This window comes from Drosophila rhopaloa, unplaced genomic scaffold, assembly GCF_018152115.1.
Source record: "Drosophila rhopaloa isolate 14029-0021.01 unplaced genomic scaffold, ASM1815211v1 contig_150, whole genome shotgun sequence".
In the NCBI taxonomy this organism is placed as follows: Eukaryota; Metazoa; Arthropoda; class Insecta; order Diptera; family Drosophilidae; genus Drosophila; species Drosophila rhopaloa.
The window spans coordinates 1,051,322-1,077,374 of record NW_025335029.1 but is presented as its reverse complement, the minus strand read 5'-3'; the positions used below and the strand labels follow the sequence as shown (position 1 = coordinate 1,077,374).

General features: G+C 38.1%; 2 protein-coding genes and 1 long non-coding RNA gene across 5 annotated transcripts; 2 read left to right on the top strand and 1 right to left on the bottom strand.

The window, feature by feature from the left end:
* The first annotated feature begins 332 nt into the window (after nt 1-332).
* On the top strand, nt 333-3,146 carry LOC123037160. Its single transcript, XM_044456770.1, has one exon. It carries the CDS (start codon nt 333-335, stop codon nt 3,144-3,146), a length of 2,814 nt encoding a protein of 937 aa, XP_044312705.1.
* Nucleotides 3,147-9,114: 5,968 nt separating this feature from the next.
* Nucleotides 9,115-13,688, top strand: LOC108048258. Of its 2 annotated transcripts, XR_001769476.2 has the most exons (4): nt 9,115-9,175; nt 9,324-9,529; nt 11,430-11,538; nt 13,212-13,688. It is a non-coding gene; the product is annotated as an uncharacterized LOC108048258 (long non-coding RNA). The 2 variants fall into 2 exon arrangements; XR_001769475.2 differs by having other exon boundaries at nt 9,121-9,529.
* Nucleotides 13,689-21,281: 7,593 nt separating this feature from the next.
* On the bottom strand, nt 21,282-22,030 carry LOC108048261. 2 transcript variants are annotated; one of them, XM_017128795.2, is made up of 4 exons: nt 21,940-22,030; nt 21,724-21,885; nt 21,540-21,665; nt 21,282-21,484 (listed from the first exon to the last, which is right to left on the bottom strand). In XM_017128795.2, exons 1-4 carry the CDS (start codon nt 22,000-22,002, stop codon nt 21,407-21,409), a joined length of 429 nt encoding a protein of 142 aa, XP_016984284.1. In that variant the 5' UTR covers nt 22,003-22,030; the 3' UTR covers nt 21,282-21,406. The 2 variants fall into 2 exon arrangements, with proteins under 2 accessions (XP_016984284.1, XP_044312699.1); XM_044456764.1 differs by lacking the exon at nt 21,282-21,484 and having other exon boundaries at nt 21,564-21,675.
* Between the last annotated feature and the right edge of the window lie 4,023 nt (nt 22,031-26,053).

Below are 26,053 nucleotides of genomic sequence, written 5' to 3'. Positions count from 1 at the left end.
ACTTTGTGAAAACACATTCTCGGGACTAACGCCTAAAGAAGGACCCCGATCTGCACTCACAGTACGTACAATTTATGCGTGAGTACCTACAGTTAGGTCACATGCGGGAATTATCACCAGGAGACATTGACAAAGGGCCAAATTTTTACTTGCCTCATCATCCGGTAATTACCCAAAAGCTAAGGGTAGTATTTGACGGCTCATTCAAGGATACGTATGGAAAATCCTTAAACGATGCTCTACACATTGGACCCAGCATTCTTCGAAACCTCTTCTTGATTTGTATGCGTTTCAGAATGTACAAGTTCGTCTTTTCAGCAGATATTGTCAAAATGTATCGACAAATCTTTGTGGCTGCCAACCATTGTTGCTATCAGCGTATTGTTTGGAGAGAAGACGAAAGCACACCTATCAAGCACTATGAGCTTTCCACGGTAACATACGGCACGTCTAGTGCACCATTCTTGGCAGTGAGAGTCCTGGATCAGTTAGCTCACGACCACCAACACGAGTTTCCCACAGCTGCAAGGATCTTGAAGGAGCAATTTTATGTGGACGACGTACTGACAGGAGCACACACAGAAGAAGAGCTAATTCGCAATCAAAAAGAGCTGATCCAATTAATGAAATGTGCAGGCATGGAACTTGGCAAATGGGTTTCCAATTCATCACGTATCACTGACCGAGCTACTTCTACAACCGAGGTACAAGACAAAGGATCCAATCCTACAGCAAAGGTTCTTGGCATTCATTGGAATCCAGAAGAGGATACGTTATCCTACAAAGTTTGCCTTACACCAAACCCGGACAACACCAAACGCCAAGTGCTTTCTGACGTGGCACGCATCTTTGACCCGCTGGGTATTCTGTCGCCAGTGGTGGTGCAGCTTAAAATTTTGTTTCAAGAATTGTGGTTACTGGATCTCGGCTGGGACACGGAGCTTCCTCCAAAAATTACTGACTGGTGGAACAAATGCCGTAACGACTTATACATACTTCAAGAACTACGCCTGCCACGATTTGTAGAAAACAATGGGGATCACATCGAACTGCATGGATTCTCAGATGCCTCCATTAAGGCATATTCCGCAGTCATCTACAGCAGAGTGGTACGAGCAGATGGCACCGTATCTGTTTCACTCATAGCGGGAAAAACCAGAGTAGCTCCGCTGAAGCAGCAATCCTTACCGCGTCTCGAGCTCTGTGGCGCTTTGCTACTCAGCAGACTAATATTATCAGTCAAGGATTCTCTGCAACACAAGAACATCAAAATACACGCATGGTGTGATTCAACCATAGTTTTGGCTTGGCTTTCACATCCACCATCGAAGCTCAAAACATTTGTAGCAAACAGGTCTTCAGAAATACTCGACGCGTTGCCGCGCAGTTCATGGCATCATGTAAACACAAAGGAGAATCCGGCGGACTGCGCCACACGAGGAATGCTTGCTGCAGACCTTCTCCATTTCGACTTATGGTGGATGGGACCTTCATGGCTGCAAGATCCAGAAAAGCTTTCGGTAAAGTTGAGCTGTACAAAGTTCCGTTCTTCCCTTTCAGATAATCCTGGCAAGGAAGAAGTCAAGTCCACCGCATTAACCACTCAGCAAGGCGGCTCATTTTCACCAATCGAAGCGTTGACTCAGCGGGTCTCGTCCTGGACAAAACTGGTTCACGTTGTAGCTTACGCATTACGCTTCATCCAAAGGACCAGGGCCATTAAAACTGTAGCGCTGACAAATGGGGCAAGACTCACCTATGAAGAGATTCAGGCTGCTCGCATTCTTTGCCTGCAAGAGGCTCAGAAATGCTTCATGGAGGATCGTAATCTTCTGGCGGAAAATAAACAACTTCGCAGCCGCTCCCAGTTGATCAAGCTCTCACCGTTTGCCGGCAAGGATGGCCTCCTTCGAGTTGGTGGACGCTTGGGCAACTCACAATTACCAGCTGACGTCAAACATCCTATATTGCTTCCGAAATCGCACCGCATCACAAGGATGATTTTGGAACACGAACACATTGCAAATCTACATCCAGGAGTGTCTGCTTTGTTTGTAATTACGCGTCAAAAATATTGGATTTTCGGCGCGCGTAACCTAATAAGGAACCTGGTACACAACTGCATAAAGTGCTTTCGCCAACGCAATATCACCGAGCACCAATTCATGGCCGATCTACCAGGGATTCGTATAACGGAGGCTCTACCCTTCCAGCACTCAGGCTGCGATTACGCTGGACCATTCATCCTCAAGGAAAGGAGAGGGCGCAATCCCCGAAAAACTAAGGGCTACATATGTCTCTTCGTCTGCCTTGTAACATCCGCCATACATTTGGAACTGGCCACCGATCTTAGCACAGACACATTCCTGGCATGTCTTCGGCGTTTCATGTCCCTTCGAGGAAAATGTTCGCAAATCTTCAGCGACAACGGCACGAATTTTGTTGGTGCCAAACGGGCTCTAGATGAGATGCAGCAACACCTATCTTCGCAGGAGCATCAACACACCGTAACTCAATCGTTGGCTAATGATGGAATTAAGTGGAGTTTCATACCTCCCCATTCGCCACATTGGGGAGGGAAGTGGGAGTCATCAGTACGTTCAGTTAAATTACATCTGAGACGCGTTGTGGGAAAAGCCGTTCTAACCTTTGAACAGATGCAAACTCTGATTGTTCAGATCAGTGCAGTGGTAAACTCAAGACCGTTATGCTACACACCTGACACTGACCTCACCTACTTGTCTCCGGCCCACTTTTTAATTGGCCGCCCATTCACAACAGTTCCAGAGGGTGATCTAACTCATTTGCCGATCAATCGCTTAGACTACTGGCAGCATTTACAATCAATGTACCAGGGCTTTTGGAAGCGCTGGCACCAGGAATATTTAACATCGCTGCAGCAACGTCAAAAGTGGAACAACAAGGAACATAACATCGCAGTCGGCAATGTAGTCCTGGTAAAGGACTCAAATCTCCCACCCGCAGCTTGGATTCTCGCCCGTGTATTGGAGGCTCATCATGGACCAGATGGACTTGTACGCGCTGTGAAACTTAAGACGTCTACCGGAGAGATGACGCGACCCATCACCAAGCTAGCTTTGCTGCCTAATTCAGAAACCATGTTTCAGGGTGGCCCGGGATGTTGATGAACGGAATGCATCCACAATTTGAATTCAAAATATTATACTTGTGCCATGCAAAATAGTATTTTTGCCCTTTTTTAGTATTTTAGGTATTTTTTGTATCACTATGAGATTTTTTGGTTTTTTATGTATGTATAAGTAAGACGACTACAGCGGAACATGTCGGTTCAATAAAGCTTAAGATACAGTCCACTCAAATCGGAAATAAACCGTGTTTATTCTTCACCACATATAGATATAAATTGTTAATAATTTTATTCCAATAAAACAAAAATTTGAATTATTCTAATATCATTTAATTATTTACTTGGTTTTAAGGTTCTCAGAAACTTATAAAGGTTATTTGAAACAAACCTTTCACTGCAATAAAATTTTTTTTATTAAGAATTTCACTTTCATTGCTTGCAACATGAGTTCCACAAAATGTTGCTAAGATACATGGCAACATGTTGCTCGGATAACATACAAACACAATTTATATATATGGTGGAGGCTGTGTTTTAGAATATGAATTAAAATAAATATACCTTTTTTTTGAAGTTTATAAAATAATAAATAATGTAATTTTTATACCCTTGCAGAGGGTATTATAATTTCAGTCAAAAGTTTGCAACGCAGTGAAGGAGACATTTCCGACCCTATAAAGTATATATATTCTTGATCAGGATCACCTCCTGAGTTGATATAGCCATGTCCGTCTGTCCGTCTGTCCGTCTGTCCGTCTGTCCGTCCGTCTGTCCGTCCGTCCGTCCGTTTCTACGCAAACTAGTCCCTCAGTTTTAAAGCTATCTGCTTGAAACTTTCCCAAAAGTTGTCTTTCTATTGCAGGTAGTATATAAGTCGGAACGAGCCGGATCGGGTGACTATATCATATAGCTGCCATATAACTGAACGATCGGAAAAGCCATAACGTTGGTGTTTTTAAAGTTAGGAAGTTGGGATTTTCTATGAGTTTTATTTTTGGCCAATTAATCCGACCTACCAAATTTCATAAGGATCGGACGACTATATCCTATAGCCGCCATATAACTGATTGATCGGAAATGCCATAGCTTTGGTGTTTGTAAGGAAGTTAGGAAGTTGTGATTTTCTATGGGTTTTATTTTTGGCCAATCAATCCGAAATACAAAATTTCATAAGGATCGGCCGACTATATCCTATAGCTGCCATATAACTGAACGATTGGAAATGCCATAACTTTGGTGTTTTTAAAGTTAGGAAGTTGGGACTTTTTTTGAGTATTAAGAATACATCGTATGAATAATTTTGAAGAATATAATTTACAGAATATTCTGCAAGGGTATATCAACTTCGGCTCCGTCCGAATTTAGCTTTCCTTTCTTGTTAAAGTTAATATATTAATTTTTCTGAATTAACTTTAAAGATTACATTATTTATTATTTTATAAACCTTCAAACCGTTGGCTTAGAATACCCGATAGGAAGTCAACTTGATTGGCCAAGAGGAAAATTACCAATACCCAGTGGAGGCGTGGGGATTGAGATAAACAGATGCGCCATCTGTGCGATACAAGATACTTGTGCGAGAGTTTTGACTGATAAATATTTAAACTCTTACCTAACATTTATTGCTGCTGATCCGGGGGGCCAAGATTCAAAACTATTAAACAAACCAATTTGGGGCAATTGAGTGGGGAGGACAACAAAGGACGAAAGACGAAGGACGAAGGACTTGGGGGCATAAGCAGCTGTTGTCCCGGCGAGCAAACAAATCTTTTGTCTTTTGTCCGTTTGCGGTTGCCGGGGTCACCGGCGAGGGTTGGTCAACCCTTTCAGGAGTTTCGGCAGTTGGACTGTCAAAAGTACATTTGCCTTGGTTACGCCACAGAAATATCCCCCAAGCATGTAATGACAATATCAGGAAAGGCCTCACCCCCCTCCACCCATTGCGAACCATTTGTACATCTTGTATATATCCTTGCCCTCGGGGAGTTGGCAAACTGGGGAGTTCGAGGAGCCGAGCTGAGTTTGTTGTGTTCCATTTTCATTTTGCGGCGTTGATGAAACTTTAATGACACTCCACACGCATTCGAGGGGCAAGAGAAAGGCCATGTGTCCAGCTTCGTTGGTTGCCTCCTGCCCCGGTATTTTTATGCACAATTTCACTTTGAGGCAACAGACAAAGCCGGCTAATGGCGGCTAATGAAGCCAGTTTTATTGGGGATTTCGTGGGCCGTTGAACCCGGCTAGAAGCACTCCCAATTTCCCAAGTTGGCCGTAGTGTGCGAATGTATTTATGAGGCCCAGGTATTCTGGCATTCATACGTCAATGTCACGACTCACAAGTACAAGGACTCGGACTGTCCGGCGGAGTCGAGTGCAATGGCCAGCGGCCACGTGACCAACACCAAGTACTCCGTTCACCACCGCCATCACGGTCTCGCGTATGCAAATGAACAAAAAAATTTGATGACAGCGTCGCCGGTGACAATGAAAAGTAAGCGAACTACAAAGCCAACAGACCGAGTGTTACGCAAAAACAGAAAACACCGAGCGAACAGAGAACAACAAATTCGAGACCGACAAACGGCGGCAGGATACAAATCCTTTCACAGGCCTGCCGAATATGCGCTCCTGCGAAAAAATTAAAACAAAGACATTGCAACAATTTACATTCCCATTGTTTGCCTCGGCAGCAGATACAAGTTGGCAAAAAACGGCAGTAAGTTTGATACATAGATACACATGGTTACAGTGCGTTTCGTTATAGGCAAACCGTTTTTAAATATAATAAAGAGAAAAGGAATTAAATTAAATGTTATTGAATTCGGAATGTGTACTTCAATGGGTTGCATGCGTTGTTAACCGTGCCGAAAACAAATACTTTTTCAAAATATTTTTAAAAATATTTCGAGACAATTTTTTTAAATGAAAAGGAGTTTCCAGAAAAATTTTTAAATTTAGAAAGTATACTTAAAAAAAATAAAGTAATAAATTTTTAGTTTCGAAACGCAGGGCACATTTCCCTATAAATTTCAAATGCAGTCGCTCAGGCGGCAAGTTAGAAGAAGAAACGAGGCACAAACACACATGGAAAGCGACGACAACTGAAGTATGGGATATGGGTTGAAAGGACTGAAAGGACAGCTGCAAATCTAGTGAGGTAAGGACATGAAGCCGCCATCACGAAGTATGGAAAAATCTTTAAAGCCCAAAAGTAATAAATACAATATAAATTTTAAAATCTATTACTAAAAGTAAAACTTTTTATTTTGCTTTTTTTATACTTAATGTAGGTTAATAAAAAATTAATAAAATATATTTTTAAAAAATCCTTGTATTTATTATAATTGTTTAGCATATAATTCTTGTAAATGTTTAAAAATCTCCTATATGACAGTGTAGGGTATTAGAAAAGCATGTAAGCCAATATTTTTCTCACCATTTTCGATGTTGGCATTGTGGTTTTTTCTTGGTGTTGTTGGCTACAGGAAGCATTTTGCATGAATTGGCCATAAAAATGATATGCACATCAAGATTGTCTGATGTGAGTTTTGCGATAAGCGTGCAAATTTGCTTACTACCACAGCTCACTCTGAGCGAATTGTTGGAAACTTTAAGGTAGGAGTATTCCTCACTCATAGCTCCACGGTGCTAATCAAGACGAACGGCATTTGGCTAGACATTTAATTTGGTCGCTGCAGCTAAAAGGTTTCCATCAGTCTCAGGCACGCCCTCCGCCCATTAACCAGCGGTTAACCCACACCTTAACCACCACCCCATTAACCGTCACCCATTAGACACCACCCATTATAAGCTGGGGTTTGGGTACTATTATTACTTTTACTGCACAGAGAAAATTAGTATTCGAATCTCATGGTAAACTGAGTTTGAAACCTAGAATTACATTATCCTGCTATAGTTATATATAAATAAAATAATTAATTTTAACTCAAAAATAGAGTTTTCTAAGAGTTTACGGTTTAAATACGAAAAAACTGGTAAAACTTATATTTGAATGTCTTTATGAAAATCCAGCGGACAGGGCACATGGCTACTTTTAATCTTTCCTGGAATTCAATTTAGATTTTGTAATCGAAAACACGATGCTGATAAAAACTGAGTTGAGCAGAGAACTGAACTGTTTTTTCTCACTGAGTACCCCCACATACTGGCATATTAATAGTCCACATCCCATTTCTTTGGTCCCCATTTCCCCATTTCCCAGATGTCATATGTCAGGCGGCTGTAATATTACGAGCTGATGACTGCGTTATGATTACTGTCAGCGGCAGGCACTCAATGAATAAGCAGATGAGAGAGTGTCAGGCTCTCACTTCTGCGTCCTTGTGGGCTTATCACGCACTTTCCGCCCACAAAACCACGCACCACCCACTCGCACCACCGCATGTGACTTGAGGTGCCCCGCAGCGGCAACAACTTTGACTCGGCAACAATTTATCACAGCCAATTTAACCACTTAAGTGCGAAAAAGGTTTCAGCAGACTGAACTTCACGTGGCTCAAAAGTGAAGTTGAGTGCTGGTGAAGTAAAGAATCGAATGCATTCCTGAACCTGGAATCTGGTCACTGACCACCGAATGCATCTGTGTGTCTGCCGGCGGCATTTATTTGTTTACAATCTGTTTGCGCAAAAGCTGCCGCCAGGCTTAAAAATCTGCATTTGCATTCGGACACCAGCCGGGAATTGTGGGGCAGGAAGGACTGGAGTCCTTGCATGGACTAATTGAAAAAGACAGTTTCCATAAACGAGCACACTTCCATATCGAATTGCATTTTATTCACAGTATTTGTTAATCAAAATTGACATTTAATATTTTGAAAAATGTCGTATGGATTGAATATATAACATTTAATTTAAAAACTATTTAGGGGTATAGTTTTTTATAAATAATTCATTAGCTTAGGTAAACTAAAAAGTATGAAAACTATTGAAATGATTGCGTGAAATGATTTTGGAGTCCATAGTTTAACATTAGACTTTAAAATACATTTCACTTTAATTTAAAAAAAAAACCTGCGTTTACTATTTACTTTAGTTTTGTGAAGAAACAAATTTAATTTTTAAGTTTTATGTTTTATGTTACGTTAATGTTGTGAAAATATTAATAATATGAATTAAAGAACCAAAGAATATCTAAGCATTTATGGAAGAAAACCCTTTTCCTGATTCAAACAATTATAACATAAAAGCACCAACTAAAAAGATATTTAACAGAATTAGAAGAAAAATTAAAAACTTGTAAATCTCTGAGATGAAGTCCCACAAAGACTTTAGTCAACTTGGGACTAAAAAAATTTCTCAACTTCTGGTGAATATGCTCTGCGTTTCTGCGTTTCTAAGAAAATATTTTTGACAAATTCCCTTAAGCCCCATTAGCAGATGTACGATAACAACTATAACAACTATTTTGTAATCACGAATTTAAAATGTATTTTTATACCCTTTATTCGTAGAGTAAAATGGTATACAGTATTAATAAATAGATCTCATGTTTGGAATCCATGGTTAAGTCGATTTAGCCTGTCTGTCCTTCCGTGTGAACATCGAGATCTCGGAAACTACAATATATAGAGTTTTAAGATTTTTTATGCATATTCTGATGACCACAAATCACAAAAATCTGTAGAGACATGATCGAACCCTGTTTTTGGGCGGTATATGTTAGCACCGCCTTTGAAATCTTTGGTCAATATCTATCGACACACCAAAAACTTTTTCATTCGCATTATTTTTTAGAAGCTTTTAAGAAAGTAACATAAGTGATCTCAGCCTGTGGTGCTGTCGAAATGCATAGGGTATCTTATAGTCGATTCTTTTCTTCTTTTTTGTATTTCTTACATTTGTTAAACTCAATAAAATCGCCCTGTACTCTTGATTGCGTTTTCTCGAGGGACCACTTAGTTCCTCTGGTGTTAGTTTTGAAATTCGGCTGGTATCGAAAAAAAACTATATATTTCCATGAGCTCAGTCCATTGGCAGTCAGTCGAGTTTGGTTCTCCGCGTAACAGCTTTCTACATCTCGAAAGCGGCTGACTTTGAAATAGTTCGGTATAGTTCTTGTCTTTTTAACCCAGTAAAAATCAAAAGCGGAAATTTTCGATTGCGAATACTTTGATACAGTAGAGATATAGCATATTTGAAGGCTGATCTATTCCAACGCATACGTTAAACTGGTACTTCCTGTCCATCTGTCTAGATGAAATAACTTCAGTCAGGTGCCGGTCGCATTCAGGGAGTCATTTAACATCACTTAAGATCAAGTGTCTCCAAGCAAGTGATAGCTTATGACGAGTGTTGTGATTGACTGAAGGAGGAATTTTCCCGGGCCTATTCCTATTTGAAAATCATCCTCCACGAGATTTTGAGGTTGATCGTGAAAAGGACGCTTAAATCTTTGAAAAGGTTAGTATCATGAGAGCAAATATCTATAATTTCGAGGTTTAATTTCTGATCTGCGAATTGTTTTTTATTTATTCCCTATGTTAAAGGTCCAAATGCCTTTATATTCATGAGTTTTTATGACTTTTTGTACATTCATTTGTATCTTTTTATAACTTCTATCCAGTATCATTTTGTATCTTGTATTCCTTTGACTTTTTGAATTAGTCTTGTATGTCATTGTTTTAATTCAAATGTACTTGGGTCTTTTGTGAAGACGTTTTTATTATTTTTAACCTCGTATATGTACGATTATAATGTGGCTCATCGCAGCTTAAATGAGTTTAAAAGGAGCGCCTTATGCGAATAATGGTCTAAAGGGCTTAAACGTATTGCAGGTCCGTTTCAGCTGAATGACACCAAATCGGCTTTCGGTGCTCTCTCTTTCAGTCACTCACATATGTGTGTAAAAGTGCAAATTCATGTTTTGTTTGGCAAAATCTGTATAAATCTAAAGACCAAGTGCCAGCAGTCAACTTAGCTCAGAGCTCTGACATCCGAAGGATTAAAGGGGAAAATGGTCGGTGGAAAATGGAGTGGCAAGGATCCAGGAAGCGACGAGGTATTCGAAGCCATGTAAATGGATTGCTCTGGGGCTTCTGGGTCAAATGGAATTAGCCGCCATTTCAGTGGGCGGATGGGTGGTGCTGGAGGGTTGTTTTAAAGGAATCAGACGCGAACACTTGTTGCTCGGTACAAGTCATTTTCACACTCATTAAAAATTTGCATAATTACGCCAGCCTCCCAGCTCATTAACACTTTGAAGTAGACAGGACTTAAGGGCCCAGGACACTCTTAACGAAATGAGCTTTTCATAAGGCCGCGAGAATGTTGAATTATAAATGCATGCAAATTAAAAACAATTGCATGAAACTCCATTTTCCACCGCCGCGTTCCTTTCTGTATATATGAACAAATAAAGTGCGCATAACGATGCTAATCCCTTAAGCCACACCAAACTGTTAACGGGGGCAGTAATATAAAAGGGGCGTGGCTGTCAGATAGAGGGCTATCAATTTGCATTGCGTTTGGCTCATTAGCGTCGCTGCCACTGACCACTTGTAAATTTGGCTTGTCTATATGGGAATATCCTGAAAATTTATAGCCTTGCAGATGGCATTGATACAGAGAGGGGTAATACTTAAATTATCAAAATTTATTAGTCTTTAAAAGTAATGATTTTAGGGAAATCTTGTAAAATTGAATTTTTCAGTAAAAATATAATTCACAGAGAAAATTTATCTAAAAATTCGACGTTTTTGAGTGACAAGCATAGCTAACACATTTTAATAAGAAAAATAAATTTTTTTCAAAAAGAAGAAGGAAAAATATTCGATTTCTCTGTGTAAATGTAAAACTATATTTCCTTTTATAATTCTAAAAGAAGTGTCTTTTTTCGTCTTTGTGGATTAAATATTTTTATTGTGTGAATTTGTAATTAAAGCTTATCTCCATTTTTAATAAACATATTTAAGTAAAGAAAAAACTTCACAAAATAATAAATGACTAAACCATAGCTTGAACTTCTAAAGCTCACCTCGTTGAACTCGCTATTTGACAAAATAATGCGGTTTCGCTCTTGTTCGATGGGTCGGATATATATCATAAGCTTAAATTACAACGAAAGGCGGAGAAATATTTATTTAAAATATTTTCAATGAGGCTACTTTTGCAATAATAATACGAGTAATTAAATGTCAATAGAATAAATCCAGACAAAGTGGCGCATTTGTTGAAATCAAGTAAACAGTAATTTGAATGAGCAAAACCATTGAAATATGAATAATTTTAATGTGGATACTTTTAAAGTTTCACAATCATTCGAGATATCTGAGATTAACGAATTTTTTTTTTTTAATTTCAGATACTCAGAGGGATTTTTATAACAAGAGGCGGTCATCTAAGCCAACTTCGTTCAAACTTATTGGCCAGAATCGCTGAATCTGCTGTGGAAATTGCTGCGTCGCTAAACCGTAAGTCTAACAGGAAAAATCACTTTTCTTCGCCAGACGGACAGGGCGGTTTTTTTTGGGGTGGCCTGGGATTTGCTTTCGATTTTCCATCGACATTGCCGAATGATTCCCGCTTAATATGCCAAACACAATTTGACTTTTATTCAATATGCAAAAGATACGCGTCAATTTGTTGCTTGTCTGCAGAACTTTTTAATCTTGCCGATTCTTTAAATCTTCAATTTACGTGGCCAGCATTAACTTCTGGCTAGTGGCAACATAAAAGATGTTGTGGCCAGATTTATGTTGGCAGTTTTACAGTCATTTTAAGCACTACCCCAAAGAACAGCTACTTAAGTTCGCGCGCGTTGAAAACTTTTGCAACTATTAAAGTCTTAAGTAGAAGTGGATAAAGAGAAGCTGCCACAGTCAGCTAACTGTAAATGCATTTCCACAAAAACAACAAGGATATCACGTTGCAAGGGAAAACTTCGCCTTGGACTGTTCTACTTATGCGGCCTGGCCAACACTTTCCGTTTGTTTGTGCGGGAAACAAGACAAAAACTGACTTAAGCCCACTTTATAAGTAATATATATGTATGGATGTTTGTCTGTGAGGGTCAAAGGGTATGTTTACTCCAGTATAACCAGGTGTGCTGAATGGAACTAAAATTATAATATTCAGGGATGTTTGGGAACATTTAAGAGATTCAAAAATAGGTTGTACTAAAAGTATTTTCATAAATCAGAGTTTTTGAAGCCTTGAACCTAAGAATTAGTTTGTTTTATTTGGGATTTTAGATTAATAATTTGTAATATTTTCCATGAGCAGGATAAATACTATTAAACATATTTATTTAAAAAAAGTTAAATATTTATTTCCCATAATGATTAGATATAATTTTAAAATATTTGGGAACGTATTTTTGTTTTTAACAAAGGTCTGACTACAAATCTTAAGCTTAAATTATTTTTCATTGGGTTTTCTCAGTACTTAGTTTTATACTTTTCATGAGCAGGATAAACAATTTTAAGCAATTTTTTTTATAAAGCTTTATAGATATCTCCTAATTTTTTGTCTACCAAAACTGAGACTTTAAAGTAATAATTTCATTTAGATGTTTCCAAAAAGATTTGCTTCCACCTGATATCCAGCACCTTGCTGGCTCAACTTTCTTAAAAGTATTTAGAGCACCTGATAACACTTTTTCATCTCTTTGGCGCTTAACATTTTTTGACTTATGGTAAAAGCAAACGAATGTCAAATGATTTGCCAATCCCTACACCCCTTGTACCTTCCCATAATATGCACCCTCTTTAGCCTTAAATCAATGTTGACAAAAGTTTTATTGGATAAGTTTGTTTAACGACAAGCAAAAGTAGACGCACACACAAAAGGGCAGGTAAAAAGGCAAAAAGTTCTTCCTATTTTGTTGAAAAATCAAATTGAGCAAAAGTTGATCTCGAACAGGATGAAGCCAATGGAAAGTAAGGAGGCAAAAGAAGGAAAGCTAGAAAAGTTTTCTGCAAAAACCGTTGGACGCGGCAAGTTTGCAATTTGATTTGTGTTTCAATGTGCGCGCAATTGATTAGCCATTCTGCCGGTTCATGAATGTCCGTATTCATTGAGTGCAACGACTTTCGAAAATAAGCCTGATTTTGAACTAATTTTCTTAAATATTTATTTATTTCAGATGCAGCGCAAACTTCAAACACCCCGAATCTGAATCATATTCAGGCAGGGAATGACCCGGAAAAGCACCTCATTCAGTCCATCGTTGCACTCGTCATTGGTCATCATTTGAATGCAGGCACATGATCTCAAACGATTTTCTACCGGCTCTTTGGATTCGACCGGCAGCTCACTGAAGTTATATCCACCAGTCAGGTGATCAGGAAATACTAGTTATCGTATATGTCGGAATCGCCCAGGCTTTAATTATGCGATATATCCACTGTATCGAAGTGCTCGCAGTCGGGAATATCCGCATTTAATTGTTGCAGGAGCAATGGAGTAGAATTGTACCAAAATATCTCTAAGATGGCTACTTTTAAGATGTAGTAACCTGCTACACGGAGAGCCAAACTCGACTGACTCAGAATTAAAAAAAAATTTTAAATATAAAATAAAAAAAAATCAATGTATAAATTCAATCGGATTATGTAAAAGAAGTTTATTGAGATCCTCATTAATCATTTTATTCATTTTATTATTTCTTTTATCTTGCAATTTGGTAACAATAAATAAAGTTTGCTATTTTATTTTTCCCTGTGTACTTACCTTGGGAGTATGCCTGGCGGCAGCTGCTATCTTCATCTGCAAGTTTGCCAAGTGTGCCACACTAAAATTTTGCGGCAAGGACTAACAACTGTTGCAGCACTCCTAGGCGAAGCCCACATTCACATCCACAATGGCATTGTGGTTTTCCGTCCGCAGACTCCTGCTGTTTAATATGCTGTTAAATTACATTAAAATTTGAAAAGAGTTGGCTGGCGCTTGTTGGCTTCCTGATAAGCGCATTACGAGGCGCAATCCGAGATACTCGTACTTTCCAGCATACTCACACGTGATCCAATGAATAACCCGGCAAAACCGAACTGGAACTTCAATGTCAGGCGGCAGTAATTGCCTGGCAAATAATTTAATGCGAAATCATGGCAGGCCACGCCCCTGGGCGGTTGTGTGTTGCACATTTAAAATGCAATAACCGGATTAGATTGTGTTGTTGCCATATCGGCATGTCCTTTGGCCGCACACCATTGTTGCATGTTACTCTGGTATTTATAGAGTTTTAACGCAATCGCAATTTCGGTTGACATTTTGCGCTCTCGGCCATTTCCCATTTTCCAACTTGCCCCGCCTCTGGCTGTCGATAGACGTCTACAGGTAGTCCGCCCCCAAAAGTATCTCCTAACCACCCCCCAACTCCACCAAAAAACAGACATGTGTGCCCCATTCCACGGCCGTCTGCTTTATGAAAAATGCATTTTGTCTGTCGTCGCTGGTCCATGAAGCGAACTGCGGCCGTGTGGCTAATTTCATTTTATTTGGCTTTGGAATTCGTTAGTTGAAGTTCATATTTCACTTGGGCTTTGGCAAATATCTATTCATTTAAGTAGCTTAAATTAAATCGAGTTATTTGCCAATGAAAGTACAACTGAGACTTATAAATTATAATTTATAATGTCAATTTAGTTTGAACAGTCATCAAACTTATAATAAAGCTTTAATTGTCAAGAATAAAATCAAACATATGTTTTATGTTACCAATTGTAAAACTCTTTTTACTATAAACAAAATTAATATACAATTAGATGACCTTTTCTGAGGGATAACGTTATTTGTAGAATAACATTCATTAATTAAGATATCAAAGTGCTGCAAAATCTTCAAATGGGGCCATCATGCTGCTTACTTATTTTTAATTTACTTTTATAAAATTTGAGAGTACTTTATTTATGATCCCTCATATTTTCTTTATTTAAAATGCTTAGAATACCTAATGAAATCAAGGAGAGTGCTAATCAAGGCGGAAATGTAATTCCCCTCTTAGTTATTAACCCCTGATACAGATTGTAAAAAAATCATTTCATCCCTCTCCATATCGGAAAACTTTTAATAATAAATCTCATAATTTTTTATGCCAAGCTAGGCCTTCCATCAATCACAAATTTGACACTTGCAACACCTGTGGCTGTGTTAGCCGCAACATCCCTATATTTTGTCCTTTTTTCGGGGTAGTATTGATGTTCGTACAAATTAAACTGAATGCAAATAAGTCAATTTGAGTTGAAACACGAAGCGAAATTAATGTGCTACAAAATAAATACGACAAGATAAATGTTTTTGGCACTGAGCGGGTGGCAAGTAACAAGATAAACTGATGGCGGAGTATCCCACGGATGTGTGGGTGTGCTAATAAAAATACACGAACACGAGTCCTGCAAGGCGTCCTTGTGAAATGTGTGAAAAACGCTCCTGGCCCTGGTCTTGTGTGTGTGTGTGTGTGTGTGTGAGTGCGGCACGTTTAGCATTTCAAAAGGCGTATTGTTTATTTTTTCCTTTTCCCTTGTGTTTTCACATTCAATGTTATTTATCTGCGTTTTTCCTGCTAGCCAAACTCCTCCGATCTTTTCTCCTTTGTAACCCAAGTTCACTTTCGCAGCCCGCTTTTGTAGTTAACTTCTTTGTAGTTGCGTTTGCTTATTCATTTCCCTTTTCCCACATACTCGTACACATGAAAAGTTATTTTTTCATCCCACAATGAAAATGAAAATGGGTGTGCGGAGAGTAAGCGCAAAACTGGAAAACTTGTCACGTGATAAACTCGGAAAGCAAAAGAATGTCACGTACTAAGAACGCAGCGACAACCTTTGCCACTTAAAGTTTTAAGTTCGCAGCACAGAAATATGTTTTAATTCCATAATCAGCTTGCACTTGGCCAAAACCCGAAATCAATTCCCCATTGTTACTCGACTGTCCTCCAAAAAAAAACGGAAGAAAATCCCAGCATACTTTGGGGAACGACAAATGCTGGTCACGTAGACTTTAGCCCCTTGGAAAAGTGGGGGACAGCTGTTTGGGTGCACTTAGCATTGCTACATAATTTCTGATGGCGTCATTTTAAGAATTATGAATGCCACGTGACTTCTTTTGGGCAAATAAAAGAACACGGAAATCAGGCTACAGGAATTTTCTGTGTTAAGCCAAGCCGAAATAATCGCATTTAAAAAACTGAGTCAGTGTGAAAATAGAATATTGATATACAAATCATCTTAAATTTAAATTTTGGTTCGAGATGAAATTATTAAATTTTACATATTACAATAAGTTTGTGGGTCAATAGATAATCGACTTTTATATTTAAATATTTTCTTTAAAATGTAAGCATCTTTAAAGATATTTTATAACGTTTTATATGATGTTTACTTGATCAAAAATAGACTTATAAACAGAAATGTAAGACTAATTAAGTAATTTATACAAGTGTTTCATAACTAAAATAATTTTTGTTTTTGAGCACCTACTACCCCATAATCTGCAGCTCTCATATGTTAACGAATGTTCGCCTGTGATTTCAAGCCAATGCCTTTAGTTTCTCTGGTCCGCAGGTGAATTTTAATTTATTTCGTCTGGCTGAGGGGAACCTCCGTCGGAAAAACACCTCGGTGACCGGTCAAAGGTGTCACACATAAACCATTCAATCTGACAACCAGCTGGGGAGATACAGATACGACCAGGAACCGGGACTGGGATATAGTGATATGGCAGAGCGATAGACAATGACAATGCCCAACGTTGACCGCAGTCAAACTTTCGATTTCACTTCGTTAACGTGGCGAGTTGGACACGTTTCCGCCCTTCCGTTCACCTTTTCGTGTTCCGCAATTTATTTTTTCTGCACATTTGTCGAGAGTTTTCCCTTCGCTCCATATTCATTTCGGTGGTGCAAATTGCGCACGAAACATGCGAGTGGTGAGTGCACAAAACCAATTTGTAATAAAGACGACGATGGCGAGGAAAACAGGGAAAAAGCGCAGTGCCTTCATTTCATTGTTCTTTGTTGTTGTACACGGTACTTAGAGATTTTAAAGGCATATTGGATTTTCAGGAATTCCAACCATTTCCAGATATATGGCAAATTTTACTACTTTTCTGCATATCTAGTCATACTATACCAGATATTTCATTTGGCCTTACATTAAATAAATTATACAAAATTTGTAAAAAATCCTTGTTTAAAAATATTTGTTTTTCACCGGTGTTTAAATGTTTAATCTAAAATATATTACTGTTTAGTTGCCATTGTTTTTTTAAAACTTTGCTATAGTTTCTAGAAAATTACTTGGAAAACCATATAACATAATTCTTCGTACTTAATAGTATCTTTCAGGATTGGGGAATTCGACAACGAGTCGGTATAGATGCCATTTGCAATTTCTGCAGTAAAACAAACACTAACCCGCCTTTTTCGCCCTTTTGATTTCAAGAACTTTGATTATCAAACAATTTCATTTCTAACAAAATCAGCAAGGGAACTGAGCTGCTTATCTAATACCTTAGAGAATTTATTTTCGACCAAAAAAATTTAAATTCGTTATAAAATAAGAGTATTACGATCGCAGAATTTAAATTAAATGCGACAGTGGTTTTTTATATTGGTTACCGGGTATCCTCTAGTCGAAAAGCCTTACTACTTCTTTATAAAGGTTAAAGGGATAGGTGTCTGGAAAGACTTGGATGGACGTTGTGGGATTATGCGGCATCAGAAGATGTTGACACATCACGCAGTCGCCCTGGCATTTGAATGTTTTCAATTAACTTTATGTAGATAAATAGCCGCAACTAGCCCCGTTGGCAGTGTTGTCTGAGTTGGCTTTAAGGACGACCAGAAGGACGCAACAAAAATGAAACATTGCACGGCTGTAAATTACGGCAGTGGGGAGGGGGAAAAGGGGGAGCTGGCGGAAATTGCATTATCAGCGTCAAAAGGCAAAGGATCCCCCTTTTGGTGGCATGTTTTGCCGCCGGCTGCTGCCGCTGCCACTTCCTGCCCGCCGAGACAATGAGTTGTGATAGCACAACTTTTGCAGCGGCGTCGCGCGTTGCGCATAATTACCGTTGGGGCGGGATGGGAGCGGTTACTTTCCCGCCCGCCCAAGACTGATGAGCTGTTTATGACTTGACGCTTTTGCAGTGCATTTAATACCGTTATTGTGGCGCATTTGTAACTAGCAGTTAATAACAGTGCACACAGAAAAAAGGACATTTAAAATCTACAAAATATAGTTTAATTTCATGTTTGTTTTTTTTTTTAACTTCTATGACAACATTTTTGATTAAAATAACTTTGCTTTAAATAAGAGATCTATAAAAATATCTTGATATTGTTCTTGAATTAAATTTAAGAATAAAAAACAAAACTTTTATAGTTATTAATAATCATTGATCATGTGAAGTATAGTCTTTAAAAATAAATACTATTAATATTAAAATTAAAAAAAAAAATTGTATTCAAAAAGAATAAACTTTTAGTTAAAAAATTCCTTAAACATAAGAATTTCAACATTTAATTTTATATGTGCCTATGTAAATTAGAAAATCCAAAACTTACATTTCTAAGGGACAAAATTTGATACGCCAAAGTGTTTCACATATTTATTTTCTCTGTTCTTGTTGTAGCTGCAAAATGGATTACGTTAGCTGGCCATTGTTCATTCCGTTTATATGAAATTTTAATGAATTGTAAAGCCAGGACATCTTGGAGCAGCACACATGTGCTGTTGCTGCTCTATCAGACAAACATTATCGCAGTCTCCACTTCAAGTTCAATAAAGTTGAGTGCCTGGCACAAATGGAAATTTTACGCATACCCATCGAAGTGAAAGGGAAGTGCGGGAAAGTGCCCTTTAAAATCACTTTATTACGTCGACGTGTGGGAGTATTTTTTACCCCCAATGTCGGTGCGGACACATTTGTTGGGGGCGACAATTTATAAGAAAATTCCGATCGAACTCCGGCATCGTTGGGGAAATGTCTTTCGGCCGATAAGAACATACCCGGCACGCGCTTTAATCATGAAAAATCATATTGAATGAACCGCCCTGCAAGTGCTGATAGCGGGAGGCGTTCTTCAGATAGTGGGCGTGGCAGCCATTAAATGAATATTTCAACAAATTTGCTTTTACAAGTATATTTAAGAGCAGGCCAACGAGACTCACAAGCCCACACACAAAACAGCTGCACAATTTCCGTTGAAAACTTTGCACTGCAAAGTTTTTGTGTGCGACTTTTGACAACAACAAGAGCCGTGAGATTCGGGAGGGGAAAATGAAGTTTGAGGTATGATTGGTGTCGGAATACCCTAATCTCGAAATATATTTAAAAATCTATAACAAGAAGTGGGAACATAGGGTAAACGATTAAGATATGTGATATATGTTTATCTATGTTTTTACCTTTGTAAATGGGGCTTCACAAAAATGTATTGATTATTGTATGATCAATTGAATATTACATTCTATTTTATGATTATGAATTTATTGGCATGTTCGTAGCTTATTAAAATTTTTATATTATTATATAATAATAATAAGTTAGTTAATGTTTAATTTAAACTTAAATTGATTACACAATTTTTCTTCATTAAAATGTCTTAATGTTTTTTTTTGTTATATACAATATCGAATGCAAAAACTCTACATTAAGCGTTGATTTTCTTTAAGGTAAAGTAACGAAACAAAGATTATTTAAACTAATTTGAAGACTAACTAAATTTATTTGTGTGCCTCAAATAATTATTTCCCAAAATATCAGTATTATTTTATTATTTTGTTTTTGAATTTTGTGGTAAATATTTTTTTTCCTCAGAATTCAAGAGTCCGACATTCAGTATACCCGAAATACCCTTCTATGACAAGTTGAAAGTTTCCGCCGCATGCATTTCAATTGCGTAGCCGTCGCCGTCGACATTTACATGGCAAGTCATTGGCCAAAGTGTGCCCCCCGCCGGTCGACCACCCACCGCCATGGAGGACGACCGCCGCCTGCTCAGTGTCTTACATCTCTTTGACTCTAATAGATTTTAATCAGCCGCAGGATATGCGCCTGGACGACAAGGACAACGACAACGTCGACGACATGCTGTTATGGCCCCAAATCGCTTGGCGACAGTCGAAATTCCTGCCCAGAATCCGATGAGAATCGCCGGGGGCAGTTCAGGCCTCGCCTTTAATTACGCCAGTTGCGAGAATTAAAAAGAAATGAAATACTCATTTTTAGGCATATCTTTGTTCGCATTTAAATTAGAGACCACAAAGGAGTGTTAGTCATACTTTCGCTTTGTTTTTAGCCAAGGGCTTTGAGAATTTTTTGTATAAAAGTGCCAGTTTAGAGAGCGTTTTTCCACCCAATTTCCCGGCCAAAACCTTCGGGGCAGCGCACACACCTCTAATGAGCCACTCCACAACATCCTTGAATCCTGCTGCATTTTCCAGCACTTTGACACGTTCCGTTTTTCCAGGAGGGTATATGTATATGCTTTTATTTGCGTAATTGGCCAAATGCTGAGTGATGTGGCCAGCGACTTTATGGCTGAACAAATTTAATGCCCTTATCGGCATCCGTTCGTGGCCATAAAATGACCCGCATTTCCACCAATTCCGTTTCCGTTGCCAATAAAAGTGTCAAGTGAAATGCGTGTAATGAGCAGCGGACTCCGGGACTCCAGGACCCTGACTTCTGACCGACTGGCAAAAGTGTTTTAAAATGCAAAGTATCATTATTTGTGGGCATCGTTAAATTTCATTTAAAGCTGCGGAAACGGACCCAACCGATGACCCCGGCGGGGGTCACATCCTCTGCTCCAGCCCGCGCTTATCTTGTCATTGTCATCTTTATTGGCTGCCATTATCGTCCTGCGGGTGTCCATAATTCCGCATGTAATTTGATTACCCACACAACCCACAAATTGTCACGCCTCACGATATAAACAACTTCATCGGTACTTTGAGTTCATTTTGAGGGAAAAACTTTAAGATTAAAGTATGAAAGGACTGATTTAAATCAGCGAACTAAAACGAACTAAATAATATTTTTCAAAAATAAAATGTAGAAATTAATTTTTTATATTTCTTTTAATTATATTTGAATACTCCTGTTATAACAACCAATTTAATATCTTTCGATAATAAAATGTAGTTATTTGAAAGACATTTGTTATATAGCTATTTCTATTTATTTCTATTAAAACAAAGACTTTTGCGTACAGTAATTTTAAAATTTTAAAAACTTATCTTAAATTTAGTGTGCGATATCAAAATTAAATTGAATTAAATTCGATAAGTACTGGCATAGTTAAGAATACTAAGATCATATTTTTCTTATAGACTAAACGCCTTGTAGAAACTGTCGAGAGAGCTCATGCAGCCGCATACAGAACATGACAGTCACAATCAGACAGAGTATCTGCAATGGATAAATTTTGATTATTGAACTCTATACATTCGATAAGTTCCATTACCGAGACCGCCGTGTTGATCTGGAACCATACGTGAGTGATGGTTTCGGATAAAATTACCTCCAGATTCCCACACACTATCCACATGACCACCCTAAACAAGCAGAACGCCACCATGGAAAACATCAGCTGGAGGAACCTGAAAATATTAATGTTAATGATCCAGAAAAACGTTTGTATGTCGCACCGTCCTTATTATTTTGATCCTATTCCGAAAAGTCCCATAGATTCCCGCTGTTAGAAAACCCAGCATAATGATGCACGCTAGTATGTTTATGCTTAGAAGAAACACATTCGTATTGGGTTTAAAGCGTATACGGGTGAATACTAATTCCCCGATATTTATCGCCTGCGGATTTGGTCATGCGTATTCGATCATCGAGCACCAAGGTATCCAACTCACTATGTTCATGGGTATTAAAAGCAGCAGTGAGATTTTGAGTGCTATAGTTGGGAAATTGCACATCCTAATGAAAAAATGTATAAAATTCCGAAAAGAGATGACAGCTTTTTCATGCATCGAAATATAAAATGAAAATCGGTTCAATTTTAATTTCAGTTGTGACTGTTTGTTGTCTTGTCTGTTAGTTTCAGTCTACAAACAAAAAAGGGATTCGTTGAATTGACCGATTAAATAGTTCCATAGTTGATTGAAAATAAACTTTAGAATAATTTAAGTAACGCGAAACCATTAAAAATGGTTTTTAAACTAAATAAAATTTTAAGTACCCTATAAACTAACTATGTTTATAGTAAATGTCTTTGCCGACGATAATGTAATTTAAGTATGAAAATAATAATATAAATATTTAAAATATTTAATATAATGCATAAGAGTAAAAGGTAGTGTAACTATAAAAGTAACTATTTGGATGGTATTTTACCATTAAATGGCCAACCAAGCTAAAGCTAAATACATCTTCTTCGAATTTAAATAGTTAAAATCTGTTTGGAATTGTCATAAGAAATATTTATGAAACTTTCTTAAAATTCCACTATAAGTATTTTCAAATTGAATTTTCGAATTTTTTATTTCTATATAATGGTGTGATGATCATATTTTTTTTTTTTTTTTTTCGCGCGGAGTCCCACGGCCCACTTACCCGCCCAACCGACCGAGGGGCGCAGCCGTGTATCGTACGGCACGATTCGCGATAGGATAGACGCGAGATAGGAAAATAAAGGTAAAGGTCCGGGGAAAAAAGTAATAGTTAGATCAATCTTGTGCCAATGAAGCAAGTATTAATCGTTTTAGGAGCGGCAGAGAGTCAAGATTTGATATTACAGGAAAAAGTCTATTATAGTCAGAACATAATACTCTGAAAGGCTCATGCAAGGCATAGTTAGATCTACAATGATTTAAAATTAGGGAATATAATTTCTAGTTAATCTACTTGGCACAGAAAAGTTTAGCCGACTTAACAAGTCGGGGCAGTCAATATCACCATGTATAAGGTTATAAATAAAGATAGTACCAAGCATCGTTCTACGGTTGGCTAGGGATGGTAAATTAATCAAAAGAAGTCAACTAGAATAAGAAGGTAAGATAAGATTTGCATCCCAGTTTAGGCGCCGTAAAGCAAAAAGAAGGAAGTTTTTTTGTACAGATTCAATACGACCAATATGTATTCCGTATTGTGGACTCCAGACGGGAGACCCATACTCCAGAATCGGAAGGAAACTTTGGCAATCCGAATTTTATATACCCTTGCAGCTGTTACAAAAATTTAATATTCTGTATTTCGATTTCGATGCCTAAAAACAATTAACCTTGGTTACCCGATCAATCAATTGTTCCTATGGCAGCTACATGATATAGTCGTCCAGTTGATATAAAATTAAAACCGTAATTCTGAAATCGGTAAAAACGGCTATATTTCGGAGTATATAGGTATACGTTATACAACGAAGTTATACTTGTTATTTCTCTTAATTGTAATACCTTCTGCAAGGGTATAAAAACACCCGGTTCTTGACAGCAAAATTGCCATATAATAACACATTACTTGTTCTGTGGTGTTTATAAAAATGTGACAACTTTTCCAACTTCAGCTAGTTATTTACAAGTGCTAAGCCGCAAGATGTCTAAGTGGCGGAAAGGGGACGGGCCGCAGGTCCTTGCAGTCCTGTCACATGTGTGTCGGAGTAGCAGGACGACAAAGCGGCCACCAGGAATGGCAATGCCAACAACAGTGTTGACAATTTCCAGTTGAACGCACAAAAGCCGGGACATCCCCTCCCCTCATCCCGTCCTCCCGTCCTCGGGTCCTGTTTGTTGTTTGCCGTCTTGTATCTTGTATCTGGTATCTGCTCTGTGTGTCCTGCCTCTCTGCTAAAATAATCGCCACAATAATCTGTCAACGACAGCTGCTGATGTCATAAAAACCTTTTGAAGATGTCGTTGCTGGAGTCCTTGTTGGGGCCCACAAATACCCCCCAAAACAGGCTAATGATAATTTGCCACAATTTACACTCAAACCAGCCGCAGCAACAGGACCTCCTGGCTGCGATAAAATCATTGATGAAGCCAAAAGCTAATTGAATGTTAATCGCTTGGCATTGACATTGCACGTGGCAGCAAAAGACGGGGTGGCAAAAAGTCACGGAAATCCAGGGAAAAAAAGGAGAAATAGAAAACCCCCCATTTTAAACTTTCCACAGATGTACTCCGATAAAGCTCAAAGGTAAGCGGTCAATTTGCATAAAGCGATGATAAATCAACAGAAAAAACGACCTTTAAGTTGTGTTCGTTTTCCTCACAGCTGCACTTATTTGTTTCGCCACGCGGAGCAAATAGAATACAAACAGTCTTTAAATTAAAAATTAAATTTTAATCCAAATTTTAATTATAAGCGCTACCATTTTGTCCATTTCATTTTACGATTCATTTATTTAGATGCAGTCTCAGTAAATTATGACGAAATTGATTTACCCATTAAATTAATGTTAAAAAAAAACATTTTATAATAGATACGATTTTTTTATATTCTGCTCTTCCCTATCGACATTTTGGCCAAAATAAAACTATTTTATGTCCAATTCTGAGAAAATGTTATCTCTTAAAGCTAGTTAAACTCGGTACAAAAATACCTATCGAATTTAAAAGAAATTTTTCAGTCATTCAAACCAACTTAACCCAATACATTTTATAGAAATTGTTGAATCACTTTCGCTCCTCGTTTTTACAGAAATTTCAAGCGCTACACTTATTTACATCCAAAAAAAAATTAAACATGGAAAACAATAGGCCGAAAACAAGGCAACTAATTTGCATTTTCTGCTGCCGAAATGTTTCAATTGCATTGCATTCAAAGTGCGACTGCCCCTGACAGAAGTCACATTAAATGCAGTCACAGTCCGGCAGTTATAGTCGCAGTTACGGACACAGAATCCGGACCACGGGACGGCCCTTTTGTGGTTCCGTGGAGTCAAAGTTGCAATAGAAACGCTGGCGTAGATGCAAATTCAAACAGACGGGCACAACAGCCACAGCAGATGCATCAATTGTCTAATTGTTTGTCCATCAAAATGTGGGAAAAGGGGCCCAGGATCCAGTCTGTCCTTGTTCCACAAAAAAAAATGTACCAAAGATTAATTTCATATTAAATGAAAGTGCATTAAATAAATTTATGTTTTACTTTTGGAATATTTTTTTTCATTTTTCATATTCTTAAATTTGAATTTGTATTCTTTTGCTCAGGAATTACGAAATCAGACCTTCATAAACTACATTTTTTTGATTAAATAGTTTTTTTAAATCGTATGTTTGATAATTTGTATATTTTTTTTTTTTTTGCATAATAATATAATTTGTTTCAGTGCATCTATGGCCGTAGGAAACTGTGTCTATGACGGCGTCTGGAGTGTCATGCCCGGCATGGACCCATGGGATAGGTAAATTTGATTTATGACCTATTATGCGTCTTATGTCCAGCCATAATTTAATTATAGCAGGACACACAGCCGGCCAGTCAGACAAAACACAAAATACCGAACAGCAAACCCACATTGTCTGCAGTTTTTCAGCCACATACACACAATCTGCCACACATAATGCTGTTATTTAAATCATGAAAATTCGCTTAGCTAAATTGCATTGCAACAATTGCAGGGTGGATCTGCCTGGACCTGCCATTCCAATTTCCCCCTTTGTCAGTCTCGTTTTGTGGCAAAAACTAAAGCGACAATCTTAAGCCGAAATGTAAATGTAATTAAAGTGCAGTTAGGCCCCATTTTTGGGGGTGTGTGAGTGTGCTAGGCATGCGAAATGAAATTGAAATAAATTATTGACTAATTGCCAACTCAGACGAGGACAATCTGGCACATTTTGGCATGTGGCATGGGGCACAGGGCGTATGCGCAATCAAATCGCAAATCAAAGCTCCGGCCAAGAACAACAAATGCAGCTAATTTGGCTGACAAAAATTCCAAGACTGAGGCCTCGTTCTACGCTTTTTGGACACGTTTTCATTTAATTTGATTGTTATTGTCTGGCTTGTCAGTTGGTCTAAGGGGAA